This window comes from Phocoena phocoena, chromosome 18 (assembly GCF_963924675.1).
Source record: "Phocoena phocoena chromosome 18, mPhoPho1.1, whole genome shotgun sequence".
Taxonomy (NCBI): Eukaryota; Metazoa; Chordata; class Mammalia; order Artiodactyla; family Phocoenidae; genus Phocoena; species Phocoena phocoena.
In genome coordinates, this window is record NC_089236.1 from 9,465,180 (window position 1) to 9,485,100 (window position 19,921).

The 19,921-nt window shown below is 38.4% G+C and overlaps 1 protein-coding gene across 2 annotated transcripts in view; it reads right to left on the reverse strand.

Annotated features, from left to right (window-relative positions):
- Window positions 1-19,921, reverse strand: part of STARD13 (StAR related lipid transfer domain containing 13) — a 222,589-nt gene that overhangs the window by 26,202 nt on the left and 176,466 nt on the right. For both annotated transcript variants that reach the window (XM_065896194.1, XM_065896195.1), the window contains exon 4: window positions 9,162-9,225. In XM_065896194.1, coding sequence (XP_065752266.1) covers window positions 9,162-9,225 — 64 coding nt within the window. The remainder of the gene's footprint in view (window positions 1-9,161; window positions 9,226-19,921) is intronic.

The following is a 19,921-nucleotide window of genomic DNA, read 5'->3' on the forward strand; positions in this document are numbered from 1 at the left end:
TTATAATACTAACTTAAACTCATGTCACAAGCACCCACTCTCAACAGTTACAGGTAAGTTCATCAAGCATATAGTAACTGCTCTCTCTATATATATCTATATATGTGTGTGTATGTGTGTGTGTGTGTATAGTTAATTGGATTAAGTTTATTTCACTTTACTTTGACATCTGGTTCTAAGACCTGGTTCCCAGTGCTAGTAGTTAATACCAGTTAGACTTAGGTGACTGTACACAAGTTGCTTACTCTCTCCAAAGTCAGTTTTTATCATTTATAAAATGGGAGTAAAAATAGGCCCTGCCTCATAGGTTCGCTGTGGGGGTTAAATGAAGTACTGCATTTAGTAGTCCCTCACTGAGGAGTATTTGTTCATTTGTTATTTTTCAGTGTCTGTTCAGTGGCTTCTGTGCTACCTGTCCGTGTAAGACAGATGGCTTATCTATCTTTCTACATATCTGGCATCCACCTTATCTCCTCTGGACTTTGCAATATATTGTTTTCAAGGAAAAATAAACAGATGCTTAGTCAATAAATGTGGGATCTTCCCATTCTTATTTATTTCCTGAAAATCTAGGCTTACATGAGTTGGACTAAATGACACATTTGAAGTTTCACGTATAAGGTGAAAGAAGGTAGAAAAGCATGGTACTCACAAACAATTCCATAGCTGTGGGAACACAGTAGGAAATTAGCTCTGAGTTTTTAAAACGTTGTACAAAACTTTGGCGAAAGAGTTTAAAAATTGTACAGATGGAAAAAAAAGGCAAGACTATAGGATGATGAGTCAAAAATATACTTTCTTTGTAGCCTTTTCTACTTCCTCTTTCCCTGTAATGGATACAATAAACCCTGAACTCTGAGAGTCATTTAAATACCAGGTACTGTGATAGGTTGAAGGTTGAGTTAATTGGATTTTCATGTCACATATCAGGAAGCTAGTGAGGAGAAGTTGATATTAAGTAAGCATTCTGAAAAAGCCTTTTTGCAAATAGTTTCTGAGAAGGCAAAAGAAGGATATGCTTTTAAAGAAAATACAGATATTTAAAAATAGAAACTACAATATTTAGTGTTAGCTCCAACGAGCTCTCTAAAGCGAGCCCAAACTTGGTTACTGATGCTAGCAAACCACATACTAGTTGGATAAGGACTTCTTTATGTTGGTTTAGAAAAGATGCCAAGCGGGCACTGTGGGCTGGGGATGGAAAGCCTGCCCCTGTCTGCTAGGCTCTAAAGAGCTTATTATACTAGCTGTGGGCAAAAAAGGGATATTTAAAACCCAACCAAGGCATATGAGAAAGTGGTAAACTCCTGGGAAAAAAGGCAAACAGTTCAGGGAAATTTTGCAGTATTTAGATGGTTTGAACCAAAACAAACAAACGAAAACCAAAGCAATAAAAATCAAAAATAAAACAGAGAAAAAAGAAAATAATACCCATCTCCTTTAGTACCCTGTGCATGCAATTATCATAGTACGTCCAAAGGGTACTGACACGATTCTGTGTCTGTTTTTCCCACTAGTGCAGGATCTTTGAAACTACTGATAGTGACATACAGTAAGAAATACATTTTTCAGTTATAAGCTAAATAGGTACTAGAGATGCAATGTACAACGTGATAAATATAATGAACACGGATGTACGTTACATGTGAAAGTTGTTAAGAGAGTAAATCCTAACAGTTCTCATCACAAGGAAAAAAGCTTTCTTTTTCTATTTCTTTCACATTGTATCTATATGGAATGATGGATATTCACTAAACTTACTGTGGGAATCATGATGCATGTAAGTCAAATCATGCTGTACACGTTAAACGTATAGAGTGCTATACATCAATGATATCTCAATAAAAATGGAAGAAGCATAAAAGGAAGTAATCCGTATACAGTACCTAGAACAGTATATGGAACATACTAAGTGTTCAATAAATGTTATCTGCTAATTTAAAAAAGTACATTTTCCATCGCTACTCAAGGCCCACATATAAATTATGCTAAAGTGAAAGAAAGAAAGAAAGAAAAAGAAAAAGAAAGAAAGAAAAAAAGAAAGAAAGGGAAAGAAAGAAAGAAAGAAATTCGTACTATAATAATTATATTTGTCCTCTGATACTTTATATTCTAGTTTAGTCTATTTCATTTTTTTAAAAAAAATGTTGGCAACCAACCAAATTCATTTGATAATCCACCAACAGGCCATGATTCACAGTATGAAAAACACTAGAGTTTTAGTTTTTTTACACATTCACGGTGTAGCAGATGGTCCGGCACATAGCAGACTCCCCAATAACTGTGAAAGTGTACTGATTGTTTAAGATGATCAGATTTCATCTGTTTTTTTTAAAGGCTAAAAACAAATAGTTTGTGATTATTTAGAAATGCAAAATGGAAACCTCTCGGAGTCAGATGTGTTTATGAGAAAAACACACCAAAACTTTATTCTCTTATCTTAATGATTTAGTAAACCATGGAAATACCATAGACATGGAGTGTCTGGATTTCAGCTAGGAACTGACAAAAGGCTCTCATGATATTGTTGTGGCCAAGACGGCAAACTGCTGGAGGCTACGGAGCATTTTGTTAGTAGCTGGTTGAGTAACTCCATCAAAGAGTGTGATCAAACGACTGAAAGTAACTGAAGGAGAGATCTCTGGGGGGTGCTTTCAGGTTATGCCCATTTTAAGAATAACTTGAATGAGTCAGAAGAATTCATGTTTTTTAGATGTGAAGATGGCACAGATTATTCACCAAGTGATCTTGAGCAAGGCACCCACTTTGAGACTCAATTTTCTCAGCTGTAAAATGGAAATGATAACAATACACATTTAGCATGGTTTGTCAACAGAATCAAATGAGATTATATATGAAAATGTCCGATAAATGTTAAAGTGCAAGATAAAACTATTGTTGTTAGAGCATAGTGATATTGAGATGCATGAAGATCTTAACAGAATTGAAGGATGGCCTATTAATAAGATGAAATTTCATGAAGTAAAATATAAAGACCCTAACTTCACAAATCTATTATAGGATGCGCAAGATGGAAAGGCTTTGGTTCCTATTAATAGCCTTGAGAGTTGTAGTAGATTTAAGCTTAATATGAGTTAACCATGTAATGTGGCTACCAAACTATGATCACCCACCTTAGGATACCTGACCAGAAGCATGAATCTCAATACTTGGAAGGTTGCAGACCCCCTGTATTCTGCCTGGTCACATACATCAGGAACAATGAGCCACATTTTCAGGGGCACGTGGAAAGGGATTTACTCCTAGAGAAGAGTAATCGGAATGGCCAATGATCTAGACACCACAACCTTCTATGAAGGATGATTGAAAGAACTAATGGTTTGGTTTAGAAAGAAGGAACTCAAGAGCAGTGCTACTCGAAGTGTGGTTAAGGGGTTGACAGTCCTCAAACTTACCAGTCTTCACTGAGATAAGTTCAGACATTGAGAGTAAGCATTAAAACCATTTGTCACCATTTGGCAAGGCTGTGCTATACGAGTTCATGATCAGTGGACTTGTCTTATTGAACAGGGTTGAGACCAGCTTGGGTGTTGGGCGCAGTAGGTTATAATGTGTGACATTTCAAGATTACTTTATCTACCATAACCCAAAGTGTATAATGTACAGGATCCACTGTTTTACAGAAAGATAATTGCAGAAGTTGGCTAGTAATGAAAGATTGAAGATGAATTTTTAAAATACAGCATCACTTACTTCATTTTGAATGAAAGGTAAAAAAATAATAGCCAAAACTTTAAAGAATTACTTTAAGACTTCTTCTTTGATTCCACTCAACATACTCTGTGAGATGGGTTTCTTTATGATGACTAGTATTAAAACAAAGAAACAGGGACTTCCCTGGTGGTGCAGTGGTTAAGAATCCGCCTGCCAATGCAGGGGACACAGGTTCAAGCCCTGGTCCAGGAAGATCCCACATGCCGCGAAGCAACTAAGCCTGCATGCCACAACTACTGAGCCTGCGAACCACAACTACTAAGCCTGCATGCCTAGAGCCCATGTGCCACAACAAGAGAAGCTACTGCAATGAGAATCCAGCACACTGCAATGAAGTGTAGCCCCCGCTCTCTGCAACTAGAGAAAGCCTGAGTGCAGCAATGAAGACCCACACAGCCAAAAAACAAAATAAAACAAAACAAAGAAACATTTTAGATATGCATTTTTCCCTGTGAGTAGTGTTGCTGTCAATCCAACCTAAATTAGATAACAAGCAAAAAAAAAAAAAAAAAGATAACAAGCAAAAAACTCACTGTCAGGAATACTTACAGTGTTTGATTGAAATGTGCGTACAGACATTTAACATGGGGAATTTCAAAGTAAACTTTTTGTTCAGTTCTGACAGCTGAACAACAAAAAAAGTTATAAGTGCAATCATGATTCTTCATATTAATAGCCTAAGTATACTTTTAATAAAAATATGAATAATTTTTGTAATTCTTTTCTATTTCCTGTTATATTTGTTCCAATTATATTTATTGGGATGCAATTTTGTATCTGTAGAGTCTAATAAAACATTTAGGCTTGTATTTTCTATAACCTTTTATCATTTCATATTTCTAATAATTCCTTTGTAGTGAATTTTACAAACGTTATCTTGGTCAGTGGCAGACTGGAAATTAAAAAAAGAAAAATCAGTCACCATAGACAGTTTAAGAGACTTTGTTCTAGATTGAGCAAAGGTCAGAAAACTTTCTGTAAAGGGTCAGATAGTAAATATTTTAGATTTACAGGCCATCCAGTCTGTCACAGCTACTCAACTCTGCCTCTGCAGCCAAAAGAATGGGTGTGGCTTTGTTCCAATACAACTTTCTTTACAAAAGCAGGAGCGCTAGTTTGCTGACCCCGGATCTAGAGGAAGGGGAAATCCATATTCTGTGCTTCTCCAGAGAAAACAGCTGGAATCAGATGGGCAAATTTACATAGAATCAGCTTTCAGCTTATTATATGGAAGACTTCTGGTAATTAGGAAAAACCAAACTGCCTTGCAATATAATGAACTCATCACGTCTAGATGCTTACAAACAGAGCCTGAGTGAATTGTGATAGATGCTGTAAAAGTATATCCTGTACTGGATGGGAGACTGGAAAAGATGAGCGAAGATCTAACTCAAAGATCCTATGGTTCTAGGACATTCACATGCAACAGTCTTCAGTTCAAGACTGTATACTCTCCAGCCAAGCGAATGATGGAATGAAATGTAACTTCTTTCATGTGACGCTGCTGTTCGGAGCTGCCAGGAGGTGTCTTATTTGGTGGGAGATTTGAGGCTGTGAAAGGCAGGGGGGGGCGGTGGGGTGGATTGGGAGGCAGAGGTCAGGCTCCCTGAGGACACCCGCAGCTCCTTTGAAATGCCCAGGGCATCCAGGCCGGGAGGTGCTGGCTGCAACGTGGCAATTAGTCATTGTTTCTGTGTGGCTTTCCACCTTTGGCTATGATTTCAGAGAGCTTTGTTAAAACTATAACTTTAACCAGAAACTTCTTTTGAAGCTGCTCTTTCTCCCCTGGGAAATCTTAGGTAAGAGTCCTGTGTTCGCGCGCGTCCCTCTCTTTCCTCATCTAACAGAGATCCTTATGGGAGTTCAGTCTCTGACTTCAGCTTTGTACTCAGAGCTAAGCACTATCGCATAAACGCTAACCGTAATTAGGGGATTTCAGTGTCGTCATAAAGCAAGTGTGAATTCTGTAGGTAATAATGAAGAGAAACACTTTTCTGAGAAAGATCAGCTTTGCAAGTGCCTTGGGGTTTTTAATTTAGATGAAATGCCAGTGTTTGGCTTTTTCTAAAAAATGAGAACATTCTTAGCTGAAATTATATATGCTTCAGAGACAAATGCCAACCAGACACTGCAAAAGAAAGGATTTTGTATTTTTTAAACAAAATTTGACCATCTCTTTCCGCTGGAAACAGGAGCCCATACAAGTCCACAGCCGTGAGAGGCGGCTAATGCATAGTTACACAGAAATTTAGATGTTTATCTTGCACTAAAGTTGACTGGAGCTGAGTGGCTGAGCCCTCCAGTTCAGAAGCAGGGACCTGCCACTTGCAGCGCTGCAGGGGGAGGAGCCTGAGGCCCGAGGCGGACAACTGCTGACGTCCCCAGGCTCTCAGAAATGCCGGGTTTTAGTGAGTCTTTCAGTGAGGAGCCTGGCCAAGACTGAAGACACTCTTCTCCACCTGACTCTCACAGGGAAGGTAATCTCGATCTTTAGAGGACTGCTTCTCTCTTCTGCAAAGTGGTAAGGTGCGATTTCATTTCTCCTGGTGCTTTACAAGCGAGTGGCATTTGATGTACAGGAAAAGTGCATGCCTAACCAAGTATGAATGAGGCTTCACCATCTTTATGTATTTGTGGATTCTCTTTTTTTTTTTTTTTCCTGCCTTGGGTCAACCACTAAACTCTTCAGAATTAAACAGAATTAAATGAGAACCAAGTTCAAAGCAGAGCAATGAGATTCATGACTCATTCACTATGAGAGATCCAGAGATAAATTTCCATGAAGACATTAAATAAATCATGGACTTGAGTACAAGACAGCAAGAAATATCCTTCTTCTGAAACAACAATAAAAATACATAATTGTATGTATTGCTGAGGAAAGCCTTCGAGGTCTCAGGCCAAGGGTCAGAAGCTCACGCCAATACATTTCTGAATATCTCTGAAAGGCCAGGAGGGGCAGTTTGCGGCCAGAATAGCTGGGCTCAGATCCTGCCTCTGCTGTTTCTTCGTGGCTCTGGGCAAGTTACTCATCTTCCCTGCCCTTCAACCTCTGCATCTGTGACACGGGGTTAGAGATGAGGAATAGTGCCTGGCACAGAGCGGGCACCGTGGGAGCTCGTTAACCACACCACAGAGCACTGAGCAAGCACACACGGCCCTTCTGAGGCCCAATGGTCCTGAAGGGAGAAGAATGACTGTGGCCCTGGACGGCTAAGCCATTTGGGGATGACATTCTGCAGCATTAAACATGTCTGGGCCTCTGCAGATTAGAGATGAACATTGTATTTCTATTACTTGGATTGATTAAAATGAGGACATACCCAGAGGAAATGCTACTGTCTTTTTTTTTTCTTCTTCCAAACAAACTAATTCCAAAGTTGGTTGAAGCTCCCTGTGGTGCTTGGTTCGTGAGTTTCATTTTCTATTTTTGATCATTTGGCCTAGTCCTAGCCTGTATTTATTTTTGGCCTTTTTTTGCAGTAAAATAAAGGACTAGCCCAAGACTCGGGCAAGGGACAGATCATGGGAACACGTGCCACCACCAGGGTCTCCTGCATAGTTGCTTAGACCACAGTCACAGATGCTGGTCATGACTGAGATTCACAAGTGGGTGGAGATCACCCACTGGATTTATTTATTTCAAAATTCAGGCCATGAGTCCCCAGTTTACAATGTGGAAAGCAATGTTCTTTTCAAGTGCATGCATCTGCGGGGCCTACAGCTAAGCAGGGGCTGTACGGGTGTGTGCCACTATATCCAACATAAGGAATAAATTAAGAATGTCAGAATACTGAAGTGACCAATTTACAGAGGAGCTTTTGTGAAGGTAACAGAGTCTAACAAATGTTATTCAAGCCTATCTCACATGTGGGTTTTGAAATGCCGGCAATAAGGGAAGAATCCAATCACACCACTTGGTTGAAAACAAATCCTGTTGTTAGTTTTTGGCATTTGCTTTTGTGATACACAGCAGCTAAGGATCTGCACCGGCAGTGTACAGACCAGCCACACAGGCGTGGCTACACTTGGTTTAATAAGAACCATGTGTTATAAGCAAACAGTGTGTATGCTTCTCAAGGGGTCTATTCAGCCAGATAGCTGTTGGGATGTTTATTCCCACATTTACAATTTTTCTTTGACCTGGACAAATTGCTCATGTTTTAATATATTCTCTGGATATTGTTTTTCACCATTTTACCTCCTTAGCTTAAATCTTTGGCTCCCAGCTCAAACCCTAAACTGTTTTGAAGGTGAGGTCAACCAGAATTCATTTGCGCTTTTTTTGGGTGCTGTTTTAGAGGAGAAATTCAGGTTAAAGTTATTTTTAAAGATTAGGTTTCTCAGGAGTGACTTAAAATCCACGGGCTGTAATGACTTCTCTGTATAGACCAGAATAAAGAACACTTTCTTTTGACTCAAAGATGTTTTCTCTGCTTCTTCAAAATATACTAAGGCTTGACTTGTTACATACTGAAGATGTGAAATGAAAAAGTAGGTAACGATTTCAATTCTGAGTTTCCTAAAAGGATCAATTCAGTGAGAAAGAGAGGTCTTTCAGCACAGTGGTTAGGGGCCTCGGTTTTGGAGTTAGACACACCTGAAATTGAAACCCTCCTCCACTGGTTGAAAGATCATGGGCAAGGGACTTAACCTGTTCAGGTTTTATTTTCCTTCTCTGGAAAACAGAGAATCCCTATCACAATGGATTAAATGCCATAACATAGCTCGTGGAAAACAGTAAGTGCTCAATAAAGTACAGCTTTGTTTCAGAACCAAAATCTCCTGTCTTATTCCTACAGAGGGAAGAGCACGTGCAAAGTCCTAGAAGAGGGAGGGAGCATAGTGGCTCGTAAAACTGAAGGACATTCCCTGTGACCAGAGAAAAGTGCAAGGGGCGAGAACGGAGAGATGGGGCAGGTTCTGAATCTTGCTGTTACACTCTCCCCCCACCCCTCAACCATGATGAAACAAACCTGCCTGACAATGAAAATAAATATGCCACAGGAAAATAAAATGCCACAGGAAAGAATGAGGCAGAAGACACTTGGCCCCATAGATTCTTTTCTGCATTCTCTTAATCTACAAATCACTGTGGAGAATTTGGGTCTAATATGGAGTGGATATTTACAACTAAACTTCTGAAAGATTATCATAAACAATTAAGGCATTTTACATTTTTATGCAAACCCTCTGAAAAAACTAAATCAAAATGAAACAGTGAAACAAACAGACATCAGATATATAACAGATATATAACAGACTTACTTATGATGTTTATGATATAATGGGATATTTGGAGAACAAACACTGATGGTCGGGCATTTCAGAATTTTGCTTCAGTTCGTGTTGTTTTTCATTTGTGAATGCAAGCTTCTCCTACTGGTATAGCCATGGTCTCAGTAAGGTGCAGTAAGCTTACCTACCTTTTTCCTTTGGAAGTTCACATCAAGTTTCATTGAGGCACACTTGTTCAAGGTATTTAGTCGTCTAAAAAGAAAGAAAAATGTGATGATTGCTACCACTAATGAACCTAAATCTTCCTTCCAGTTTGATAATTCTCATTGATTGCCAGTGAAGTTGAAAGTGCAGAAGCAACCCATCATGTCCGAAGAAAGGACTGTACCCAGAGAAGGTACACAGTAAAAGAGTTCCCATTTGTTCTCCAGCCTCCAGACCTGAGATGACCTTCCATGAAGCCTACCAATCCCTGCCCCTTCCCTTTCCTGGCTTCTCTTTCCACTATTCTTGGAAGCCGTGAGCACTTAGTTTTAGCCATACTTTCACCAGTCCCTCAATTCGTCTGCCACCTTGACCTTCCATCCAGTCTATCCTACTAATTCCCCAAATTTGGATCAACTCAACCATCTGTCTTCTCTTCTGCTCTTGTGTAATAGTGCTGAATTACACATGCCATGGATTGAACTGTGTCCTCCTCAAACTCATACACTGAAGCCCTAAATCCCAATGGATTGTATTTGGAGTAAGAAGTAATAAAGGTTAAATGAAGTCATAGGGTAGAGCCCTGATCCAACAAGATTAACGTCTGTAAAGGAAGGGACACCAGAGCGCTCCCTCCCTCTCTCTCAATCCGCCACGGGAGGACAGGGCAAGAAGGTGGCTGTCTGCAAGCCAGGAGGAAAGTCCTTACCAGGAACCAAACCCTGTTGGCGCCTTGATCTTGGACTTTCCAGCCTCCAGAACTGTGAGAAAATAAACCTCTGTTGTTTAAGACACCCAGTCTGTGGTATTTTGTTATGGCAGCCCGTGCTGACTAATATATACATTTTGAAATTCTCCCTCAGCTGGGCTCATCAAATTGCTACCCAGCATTTATTTCATTTTTTGTCTCTGGTCAGCATCCATTCTCAGAGAATGAAAACTATCTGAATCCCTCAACAGATGACTTAGCCACGACTGCCAGTGAGAAAATACAGCTTAAGTCACTAATTCTTTTCACAATTCTTTCCTTCATCATATAAAAGAGATGCTCCTATTCTTTTTCAAAGCTAACACTTTATCATGTGTCTGATGTCAACATCCACCACTTCACGTGGGACTTTGGCCCTCATTTACTCCCTCTCACCTCAGCAGACTCTTCACTGTTCTTTTCTCTAAGCTCATCCCTGTCATGAACAAATTGACTAACCAATTAGTTAGCAACCTAAATAACCATAATCAAGCAAACTACCAATTTTCCTTCAATCTTATCTTTCCATCAAGCAACTCTACTCACCATCCTGACATCCCCTTCCTTATATTATTCAGTTTGCTGAGAACATCCTCAATTTTCATTCACTCTTCAACCCACTGCAATCTAATTTCATGAAATTCTCTTTGCAAATGCCTTTATTATTTTGTTTTATTTGATTTTTTTTTAATTATAGCATATGGTTTAAGGAGTCAAACATTACCCCTCATGTCCTTTTCCATTTACCAGTCTTTGGAGGCAACTTTATAAAGTGTTTCTTTTGGTGTTTACTTCCAGCAATATGTATATGCTGTTACTTCTTCATTTTTCAGTTTAAGCCATTATCTATTGACGTTGTTCTATGAAAGATAAAGTTTTTTTTACTATGCATTCCCCCCTCATCCTCCTACATGCACATTTGTACCCTCTGCCTCTTATATAGTTGTCATAATTTTGTAATTTTTTGATAAATCAATATTTAGTGTTTATTTTCTTATGACCATGTAAATGCTATTCACATGTATATCATGCTCTGATTACTCTTCCTTTCATTCTAAACTTTTCATTATCCCAGGAGTTAATAAGCATCTTATTTGTTTCCTCAGTTTTCTGTGTACTTATCCTTAAATTCAAACTCAGACACTTCCCTAATTATCTAAATGTGTTAAAATATATCAGTCTATCTAATTTCCTTGGAGATGTCTTTCTCAGAGGCTTCTGACCTGTTCTAGTTGGGGTTGCTATATATATATATTTTTTTTCTTTTTAAATCATGGGCTGATTAGATTTCTCAGAACTCAGATTCTTCTTGAGTGTGTTTTCCAGTGCTCTGTAGCTGAGTTACAAAAGAGGCCTGGGGATCTAAATGTTTGGAATATAGGTAGACTGTCAATGGAGCCCCCATTTTCAATAGAGTATTCCATTTTCAGCAGTGTCTGATGTCCCTCAGTCCAGCCTCTCCAGAGAATAAACTTCCAGTCTTGTGCTGATGGTTAGGGAGAGAAGTCAGCAAGATTCAGCTTGCGGAGTGGATCAACGGCTCTACCTACTTTAAAATAGAATTTCGGGACTTCCCTGGTGGTTCAGTGGGTAAGACTCCGCACTCCCAAAGCAGGGGGCCTGGGTTCGATCCCTGGTCAGGGAACTAGATCCCACATGCATGCCACAACTAAGAGTCCACATGTCGCAACTAAGAATCACACGCCACAACTAAGGAGTCCGCATGCTGTAACTAAGAGCCCTCATGCCACAACTAAGAGTTGACACGCCGCAACAAAAGATCCTGCATGCCGCAACGAAGATCCTGTGAGCCACAACTAAGACCCGGTGCAGCCAAAAATAAATAATAAATAAATAAATATTTTAAAAAATAAAATAGAATTTCAAACAACCCTCTTCTTTTTTATTGTATAAATTTTTAAAATTTTATTTTATTTTTATTTTTGGCTGCGTTGGGTCTTCATTGCTGCATGCGCGCTTTCTCTAGTTGTGGGGAGCGGGGCCACTCTTCGTTGTGGTGCGCGGGCTTCTCACTGCGGTGGCTTCTCCTGTTGTGGAGCACGGGCTCTAAGCATGCGGGCTGCAGTAGTTGCAGCACCTGGGCTCAGCAGTTGTGGCTCACAGGCTCTAGAGCACAGGCTCAGTAGTTGTGGCACACAGGCTTAGTTGCTCCGCGGCATGTGGGATCTTCCCGGACCAGGGTTCGAACCCTTATCCCCTGCACTGGCAGGCAGATTCTTAATCAGTACGCCACCAGGGAAGTCCCAACCCTCTTCTTTTTGACTCACCTTCAATCTCACTTCACATTTTGGATTTTTAGGATCTCTGTAGTGAAAATTGAGTTATTTTATGACTTTGTCCACTGACCATTTAGATTTTGTTTCTTGGGCTTGTCAAATCCTCTACCACATATTTTTGTTTTTCTGCTTTGAAAATTTGGTAACTGTGATTTCTCTCTCTCTGTATGGACATTTGCTTTCATAAAGGAATATCTCTCTGTAAATTAGTGGAAATTTAGAAGCAGCAAATTCAGTTGCAAAACCTCCCATCTTTGACCAATGACTTTTTTTTTGTATTCTGGTTATACATAGACCTTAAGTTTTCAGTTCAATGAGTTTTGGCAATTGTAACTACCCTCGAACAAGATAAAGAACATTTCTTGATATCAGAAAGTCCTCCTGTGCTCCTTTACTGTCAGTTTTCTCTACCACCACATCCCCTCCCGCCACTCCCAATCATCATATAAATGGGATCATACAGTATGTATTCTGTGTGTGTCGGGCTTTTTTCACTCATCACAATGTTTTTGACATTAATTTGTGTTGTGTATAGCAATAATCATTCCTTTTAATTACTGAGTAGTATTCTATGGTATGAAGATATGGTATGAAGTGTCCATGGGTTTACCCCATGGACACTGGGCTCTTTCCAGTTTTGACCAATGAGTTTTTAATCACCAAATTCCATAGTCTCTTTCTAGCAAAGACCTATTTGTAGCAATGGGCCTAACTGGCACTCACCTTCCTTGAAACTCTTCTGGTCTTCAGCATTCAAGGTGATGAATTCTCTCATCTCTCTAAATACTATCTCCCTTCCTGTCACCAAGCAATACTTGCACCTTAACTATTGATATTTTTTAGAATTCAGACTGCGGTTCTTGTTCTTTTCACTCTGCACAAGCATAATGAGATATCTCATCTTAAAATAAACTAGACTCTGATGATGCCCATCCTCTTTCTCTAGCGTGGACATCTCACCTGAGCTCCAGAACTACATTCCCAACTACTCACTAGTCTCATCCATCTGTGGGGTCCTCCTGGCCCTTCAAACACACCTATTAAAACTGAACTTGCTGCATTCTCTTCAAAACCTGTTTTTCCTATTTAAAGTCTTGTCTTGATTAAGAGCATCACCACTAAGCCACCCAAACCAGAAAATGGAGTCAACTTGAGACTCTTCTTCTTCAAGGTCTACATTCATTTGAGCGTCAAGTCCTATCAATTATACCTCCATGATATCTTTGAAATCTTGCCTCTCCTTGGTCCTGCTCAGTCCCTTCTCATCTTTTTCTTAGAGTCAGGCAACAGCCTTTTAAATTGGTTTCACTAATGCTTCACATTGAAACCAGTTCTATTTCTCAACTTTTTATCATGTCACTTATTTACTTAAAATTATTTGATGACTATATTCATTTTCAGCCATCTCCAGTTTACCCACTCACTAGACATTCATTAGTGTCAAATATGATAGGCAGTTATGGATTAGAAGCTGACCATCTAGTCTGAAGCTGTCTTCTGCAGGTTCTTGGCCTTTGCTCCTATAACTGACAGCCTGTTTTTTTTTTGCCAGTTCCACATGTATTAACGTCTCTACCTAGGAGCTAAGAGTGGTATGTTAAATGCATTATATACTGTTGACCTTTGAACAATATAGGTTTGAATTGTGTGGGTCCACTCACTCACCTTTTTTTTTCAATAAATATATTGGAAAATATTTTGAGATCTGCAACATTTTGAAAAAACTTGCAGATGAACTCCTTAGCCTAGAAATATTGAAAAAATTGAGAAGAAGGTATGTCATGAATGCATAAAATACATGTAGATACCAGTCTATCCTTACATAGGCAGAAGGTGATATTTAATATAAAATCAGCAATGTATTAGTTTTCTTGCTGTTTTATAACTTTGCTTTCAAAAAATCACATCACCATACAATATGCCTCTTTCTCATAATTGGAGAGATTGCATATCAGTCTATCATCACAAGGAAGTGGTTTTTAAAAAAAGTAACAATGTTTCCAGTACTGGACTATGAATATAGATGCAGTACTTATGCCATAAAAATTTTATAATGATTCATTCATTAGTGTGTAGGCTAAGCTACCGTGAAGCAATCCTGTCAATTAAACTAGGCTACCATAAGGCAATCATATTGCCGCTTCTTTGTTAACACGTGAATCGTTATACCTCTAAATAAATATGAATTTCTTTTTCACATTATCTTTTCATTTTTGATGTGTTAGTAACATGTATAACATCTGCAATGTTTTGTATCATATAAACCAATATTCATGTAGGTACCAACACACGTCTTGTAAGCAGACGACATGGACTTACAGTATCGAAAAATACAGTACGGCACTGTAAATGTACTTTCTCCTTCTTATGATTTTCTTAATAACATTTTCTTTTGTCTAGCTTACTCTATTGTAAGAATACAATATATAACACATATACAAAATATGTGTTAATTGACTGTTTATGTTATTGATAAGGCTTCTGATCAACAGTAGGCTATTAGTTAAAATTTTAGGGAAACAAAAGTTAAATGTGAATTTTGATTTAGTGGGGGTCAGCAACCCTAGCCCTTGCATTGTTCAAGAGTCAACTGTACATCGGTCAAGGCATACATATATATATATATATATATATTTATATATCTCCTCACTTGGAAGTTCTGATATATACCTAAATAAGTTGATGCTTCTCATTGGCAGCTCTGTAATAGGTTTGTTTAAGAAGGATTCTCTGTTATTTATAAAGTTTACTTATCTAACAAACTTGTTATTCCATTATGGTTTGGAAACACAAACTATTTTATTCTACACAAAAGTTTTTTACCTACTGCATATATAAAAGTCATCAAATGGTTCATGCTTTACATACCACATACTTGAATATGCTTTATACTTTCTGACACACATAGGAAGTTTATTTATTATTTTTTATAGCTAGAGACTCTAACATTTAACTATCTAGATTCAGATCCTTTTATCTCCTCTAAACTCAGATATTTGTTTGTGTCTTAAGAATTGCTCCTCTACTTGGAGAAAATGTTTTCAAAACATGTATCTCATAAAAGACTCGTATGCAGAATACATAGAGAACTCTTAAATTCTGTAAGTCACAAAACCTGATTTAAAAAGTGGGCAATATATTTGAACAGACACTTCTAAAAGAAGATATACAAATGGCAAATAAGTAAATGAAAAGATGCTCAACATCATTCGTCATTGGAGAAATACAAACTAAAATCATAACGAGACACCACAATACACACACTAGAATGTCTAAATTAAAAATACTTACAATACTAAGTTTTACAAGAACGTAGAACCACTGGAACTTCCAAAGGGGCAATAATCCAAATGTCCATCAACAGGCAAATGGATAAAAAATTGTTGTATATCCATACAATGAAGTACTCAACAATACAGAGGCACTAACTCCTAATCATACAGCAACGTGGATGAACCTCAGAGGCACTGTGCAGATTGAAAGAAGTCAGATACAAAGTGGGTACACTATATGATTGCATCTATAAAAAATTTACAAACGGTAAAGGTGTAGTGACAGAAAACAGCTCAGTGGTTGCCAGTGTGGCAATGGAAATGCTCCATACCATGACTGTGGTGATAGTTATATAACCATATATATTTGACAAAACGCATCCAGTTGTATTCTTTAAGTTGGTGAATTTTTTTGAACATAAGTTATACTTCAGAAAAGTTGAATAAAAATAATGCAAGTGGGTAACACCAGTGGGAATGGTGGAGTAAAGATCTCCAAAATCCTGCTCTTCCATAAAAATAACAAAAATACTGGCAAAAATGGTCAAAATCAACATTTTACGAAAATCTGGAAATTAATAAAAGCTTGCAACAATCCAAGGAGTGCCTATGTAAGAAAAATTACTGAATCTATGTAAGAACAGTGAGCTCTGTGGCACTTGAACGTGCCCTTTTTTCCTCAGCTCTGCAGGAGCTATGAAAAGCCGACAGGCATCGCAATCAGAGTTGTGAAAACCAGCAGCCTGGCAGCCACTGGAGAGGGCAGAATGGGTTTGACCTTCCCCAAAGGTCCATTTTTAAAGAATTTTCATTATTTGAGCTGTCTGGCAATTCACTGAATGCCCCCATTCACAGGGCTTATCTTTATTTAACCTGACACTGAGCTCATCACTGAGAAAAGCTTTTTCCCAGGGTGTTTGTCAAAAACAATCAGTGGCAATTATTTAACACCATAGCTGCCTGAAGTGGTGATAACAGTTGAACCAAACAAGATGTGGACCAAAAGGAATGAAAGGAATAGCTGGGGAAATGAGATACCCATAGGGACTAAGAAAAGTTCTGACATATTCTTAGGAATCTAGAAGGCCAAGCACATGTGCAGAACTGTGTGCATACCTAGGAATGACCTGAGAAGGTCTAATTTCTCTCCTCTGGCTGCCCTTGATCATCTGCACAAGCAGGAAATAAAGCCTGAGACAGAGTTACCAAATTCCTGCTCCACAGCCCAGTATGCACTAACTGTCCCTTGGCAAAGGCCAGCAGACATACTGGTTCAAGACATTTAAGGAAATCTCCGTCCAATCATCTGCAGACCACTAAGCTAACTGAGTACAGACTTCCATGGTCATAGGAAGGATTCAGACTTTACATAATTAGTTGAAGAATGTCACTAAACAAACAGCAACAATAACAACAAACTTTGGGGAGGAGGGGATCTGATTTTGAGAGTTGCCTCATTTATAATGTTTACAACGTCCAGTTTTAAACAGAAAATTATAAGACAACACCCTGATTCTAAAGTTTATATGGAGAGGCAAAAGACCCAGAATAGCCAACACAGTCTTGAAGCAGAAGAACAAAGTTGGAGAATTGACACTATTCAATTTCCAGACTTACCATAAAGCTATAGTAATCAAGACAGTATGATATTGGTGAAAGAAGAGATGAACAGAATAATGGAATAGAATAGAGAGCCCAGAAATAGACCCACACAAACATAGCCAACTGATCTTTGACAAAGGAGTAAAGGCAATACAATGGAGACAGGTTTTCAACAATGTTGAAAGAACTATATATCCACATGCAAAAAAATGTCAGTCTAGACATAGATCTTATACTCGTCACAAAAATTAACTCAAAATGGATCACAGATCTAAATGTAAGCACAAAACTGTCACACCCCTGGAAGATAACATAGCAGAATATCTGTATGACCTTAGGTTTAGTGATGACTTTCTAGGTACAACATCAAAGTCACGATCTATGAAATAAATACTTGATAAACTGGACTTCATTAAAATTAAAAACTTCTACTCTGTGAAAGAAACTGTCAAATATATGAGAAGCTATGCCATAGGCTTAGAGAAAATATTTGTAAAAATCATATCTGATAAAGGACTGTTATCTAAAACATACGAAGAACTCTTAAAACTCAAAATAATAAAATAAACAATCCAATTAAAAAAAGAGACCAAAAATCTGAACAGATACCTCACCCAAAGAAGATACACTGATGGCAAATGAGCATATGAAAAGATGCTGTATATCATATATCATTAGAAAATTGCTAATTAAAACAACCATGAGATACCACTACACACCTACTAGAACGACAAAATTCTAAAACACTGGTATTACCAAATTCTGGCTAGGATGAGGAACAACAGAAACTCTCATTCATTGCTGCTGGGAATGCAAAATGGTACAGCGCCTTTCGAAGACACTTTGGCAGTGTTTTATAAAACTAAACATACTCTTAGTATACGTTCCAGTAGTTTGCACTCCTAGGTACTTACGCAAAGAGTTGAAAACTTATTGCACACATAAACTTGCACGGGAATTTTTTTTAAGCCATAAAGACAAATATTATATTTCTAAAAGACATATGTACTCATAATATAAACCAATGTGACAAAACTTGAAGCCAACATGTCCACAGTATCAATGGGTGTGAGGGGACATTGCACAGGAATGTTTATAGCAGCTTTATTCATAATTGCCAAAACTGGCAACTGGAAGTGCCAACAGCTTGGAAGTGACCAAGCTGTTCTTCAGTAGGCGAATGGATAAATAAACTGTGGTCCATCCAGACAATGGAATATTATTCAGTGCTAAAGAAATGAGCCATCAAGACATAAAGGGACCTTAAATGCATATTACTAAACGGAAGAAGCCAATCTGAAAGGCTCCATACTATATGATTCAAACTGTATGACATTCTGGAAGAGGCAAAGCCAGTAAGAAGATCAGTGGTTGCTACGTATTAGGAGTGAGGGAGGGATGATAGGGGTGAGTAGACAGAGCATAGAGATCTTTAGGGCAGTGAAATATTCGCATGATACTCTAATGGTGGATACGTGACATTATACATTTGTCAAAACCCACAGAACGTAGAAGACCAAGAGAGAAGCCTAATACAAACTACAGACTTTGGGTGATAATGATATGTCAATGCAGGTTCACCAGTTGTAATGTGCTACTCGGGGGGGGATGTTAATGGTGGAAGAGGCTGTGCATGTGTGGGTACAGGTGGTATAGAAGAACTCTCCATACTTTGTGGTTAATTTTCCTGTAAACCTAAAACTGCTCTAAAAATAAAGTCTATTTTTTAAAAATGTAGTCTTTGTTTTATTCATTAAAAATCATTTTATTCCTTGGACTTTGAAATTACTGATGTAAAGCGATCTACATTTCTTTTGTTCTGATTCTACTCGCTTATTAGTTGGCAATACAATCTACAAAATTGTCATCATTAAAGACATCTTAGCTGGACTTCCCTGGTGGTCCAGTGGTAAAGAATCCTCCTTCCAATGCAGGGGACGTGGGTTCGATCCCTGGTCAGGGAACTAAGATCCCACATGCTGCGGGGCAACTAAGCCCACGCGTCACAACTACTAAGCTCGTGCGCCTCAACTAGAGAGCCTGCGTGCAGCAAACTACAGAGCCCATGAGCTCTGGCGCCCATGCACCACAATTAGAGAAGAGAAAACCCGCAAGCCACAACTAGAGAGAAGCCCGTGTGCCGCAAGGAAGAGCCTGTGTGCCGCAACTAAGACCCAATGCAGCCAAAAAAATAATAATAAATAATAAAATAAATAAACAAACAAACAAATAAATGGGCTTATAAAAGAAAAGACATCTTAGAATTTCTGGATACAATTTCAAGTATCATACACATAACCATTCAACTCTTCCTTTCACAATGTATACCTTTATCGAATCAACATGTATACTTTAAACATCTTATAATTTTGTCAATTATACCTCAATAAAGCTGAAAAAGAAAAAGAAACAGCTGATTTTTTAAGATGGGAAAAAAAGAAAAAGAGAGAAAGCACTCTTTATGGTGGTCTGAAACTAGGCAGACATTCCTAGCATGGTGTAGCATCAGTCTGTATTTATCTTGCATAAGGTAAAGAAAACAATGGCTAGACTCTCCAAGAATACAAAATGGATGAAACACACACTGGGGAGAGATGGAAATGCCTCTTTAAGGACTGGCTGCTTCAGGTAAAAGAACTTGTCATATAACAGAAGTATTCACAGCACTTTATCAAAACCACTGTGAAGTTCTGCTGTGATTGCAGCCAGGCTGCATTTAGGACAAATATTGAGCATCAGTATTTGTTTCCCTCTAACTTAAAGATACCTTATATAAAGTAATATAAAACGCTTCAGATAATCTGAGTTGGTCTAACACTGGTGGC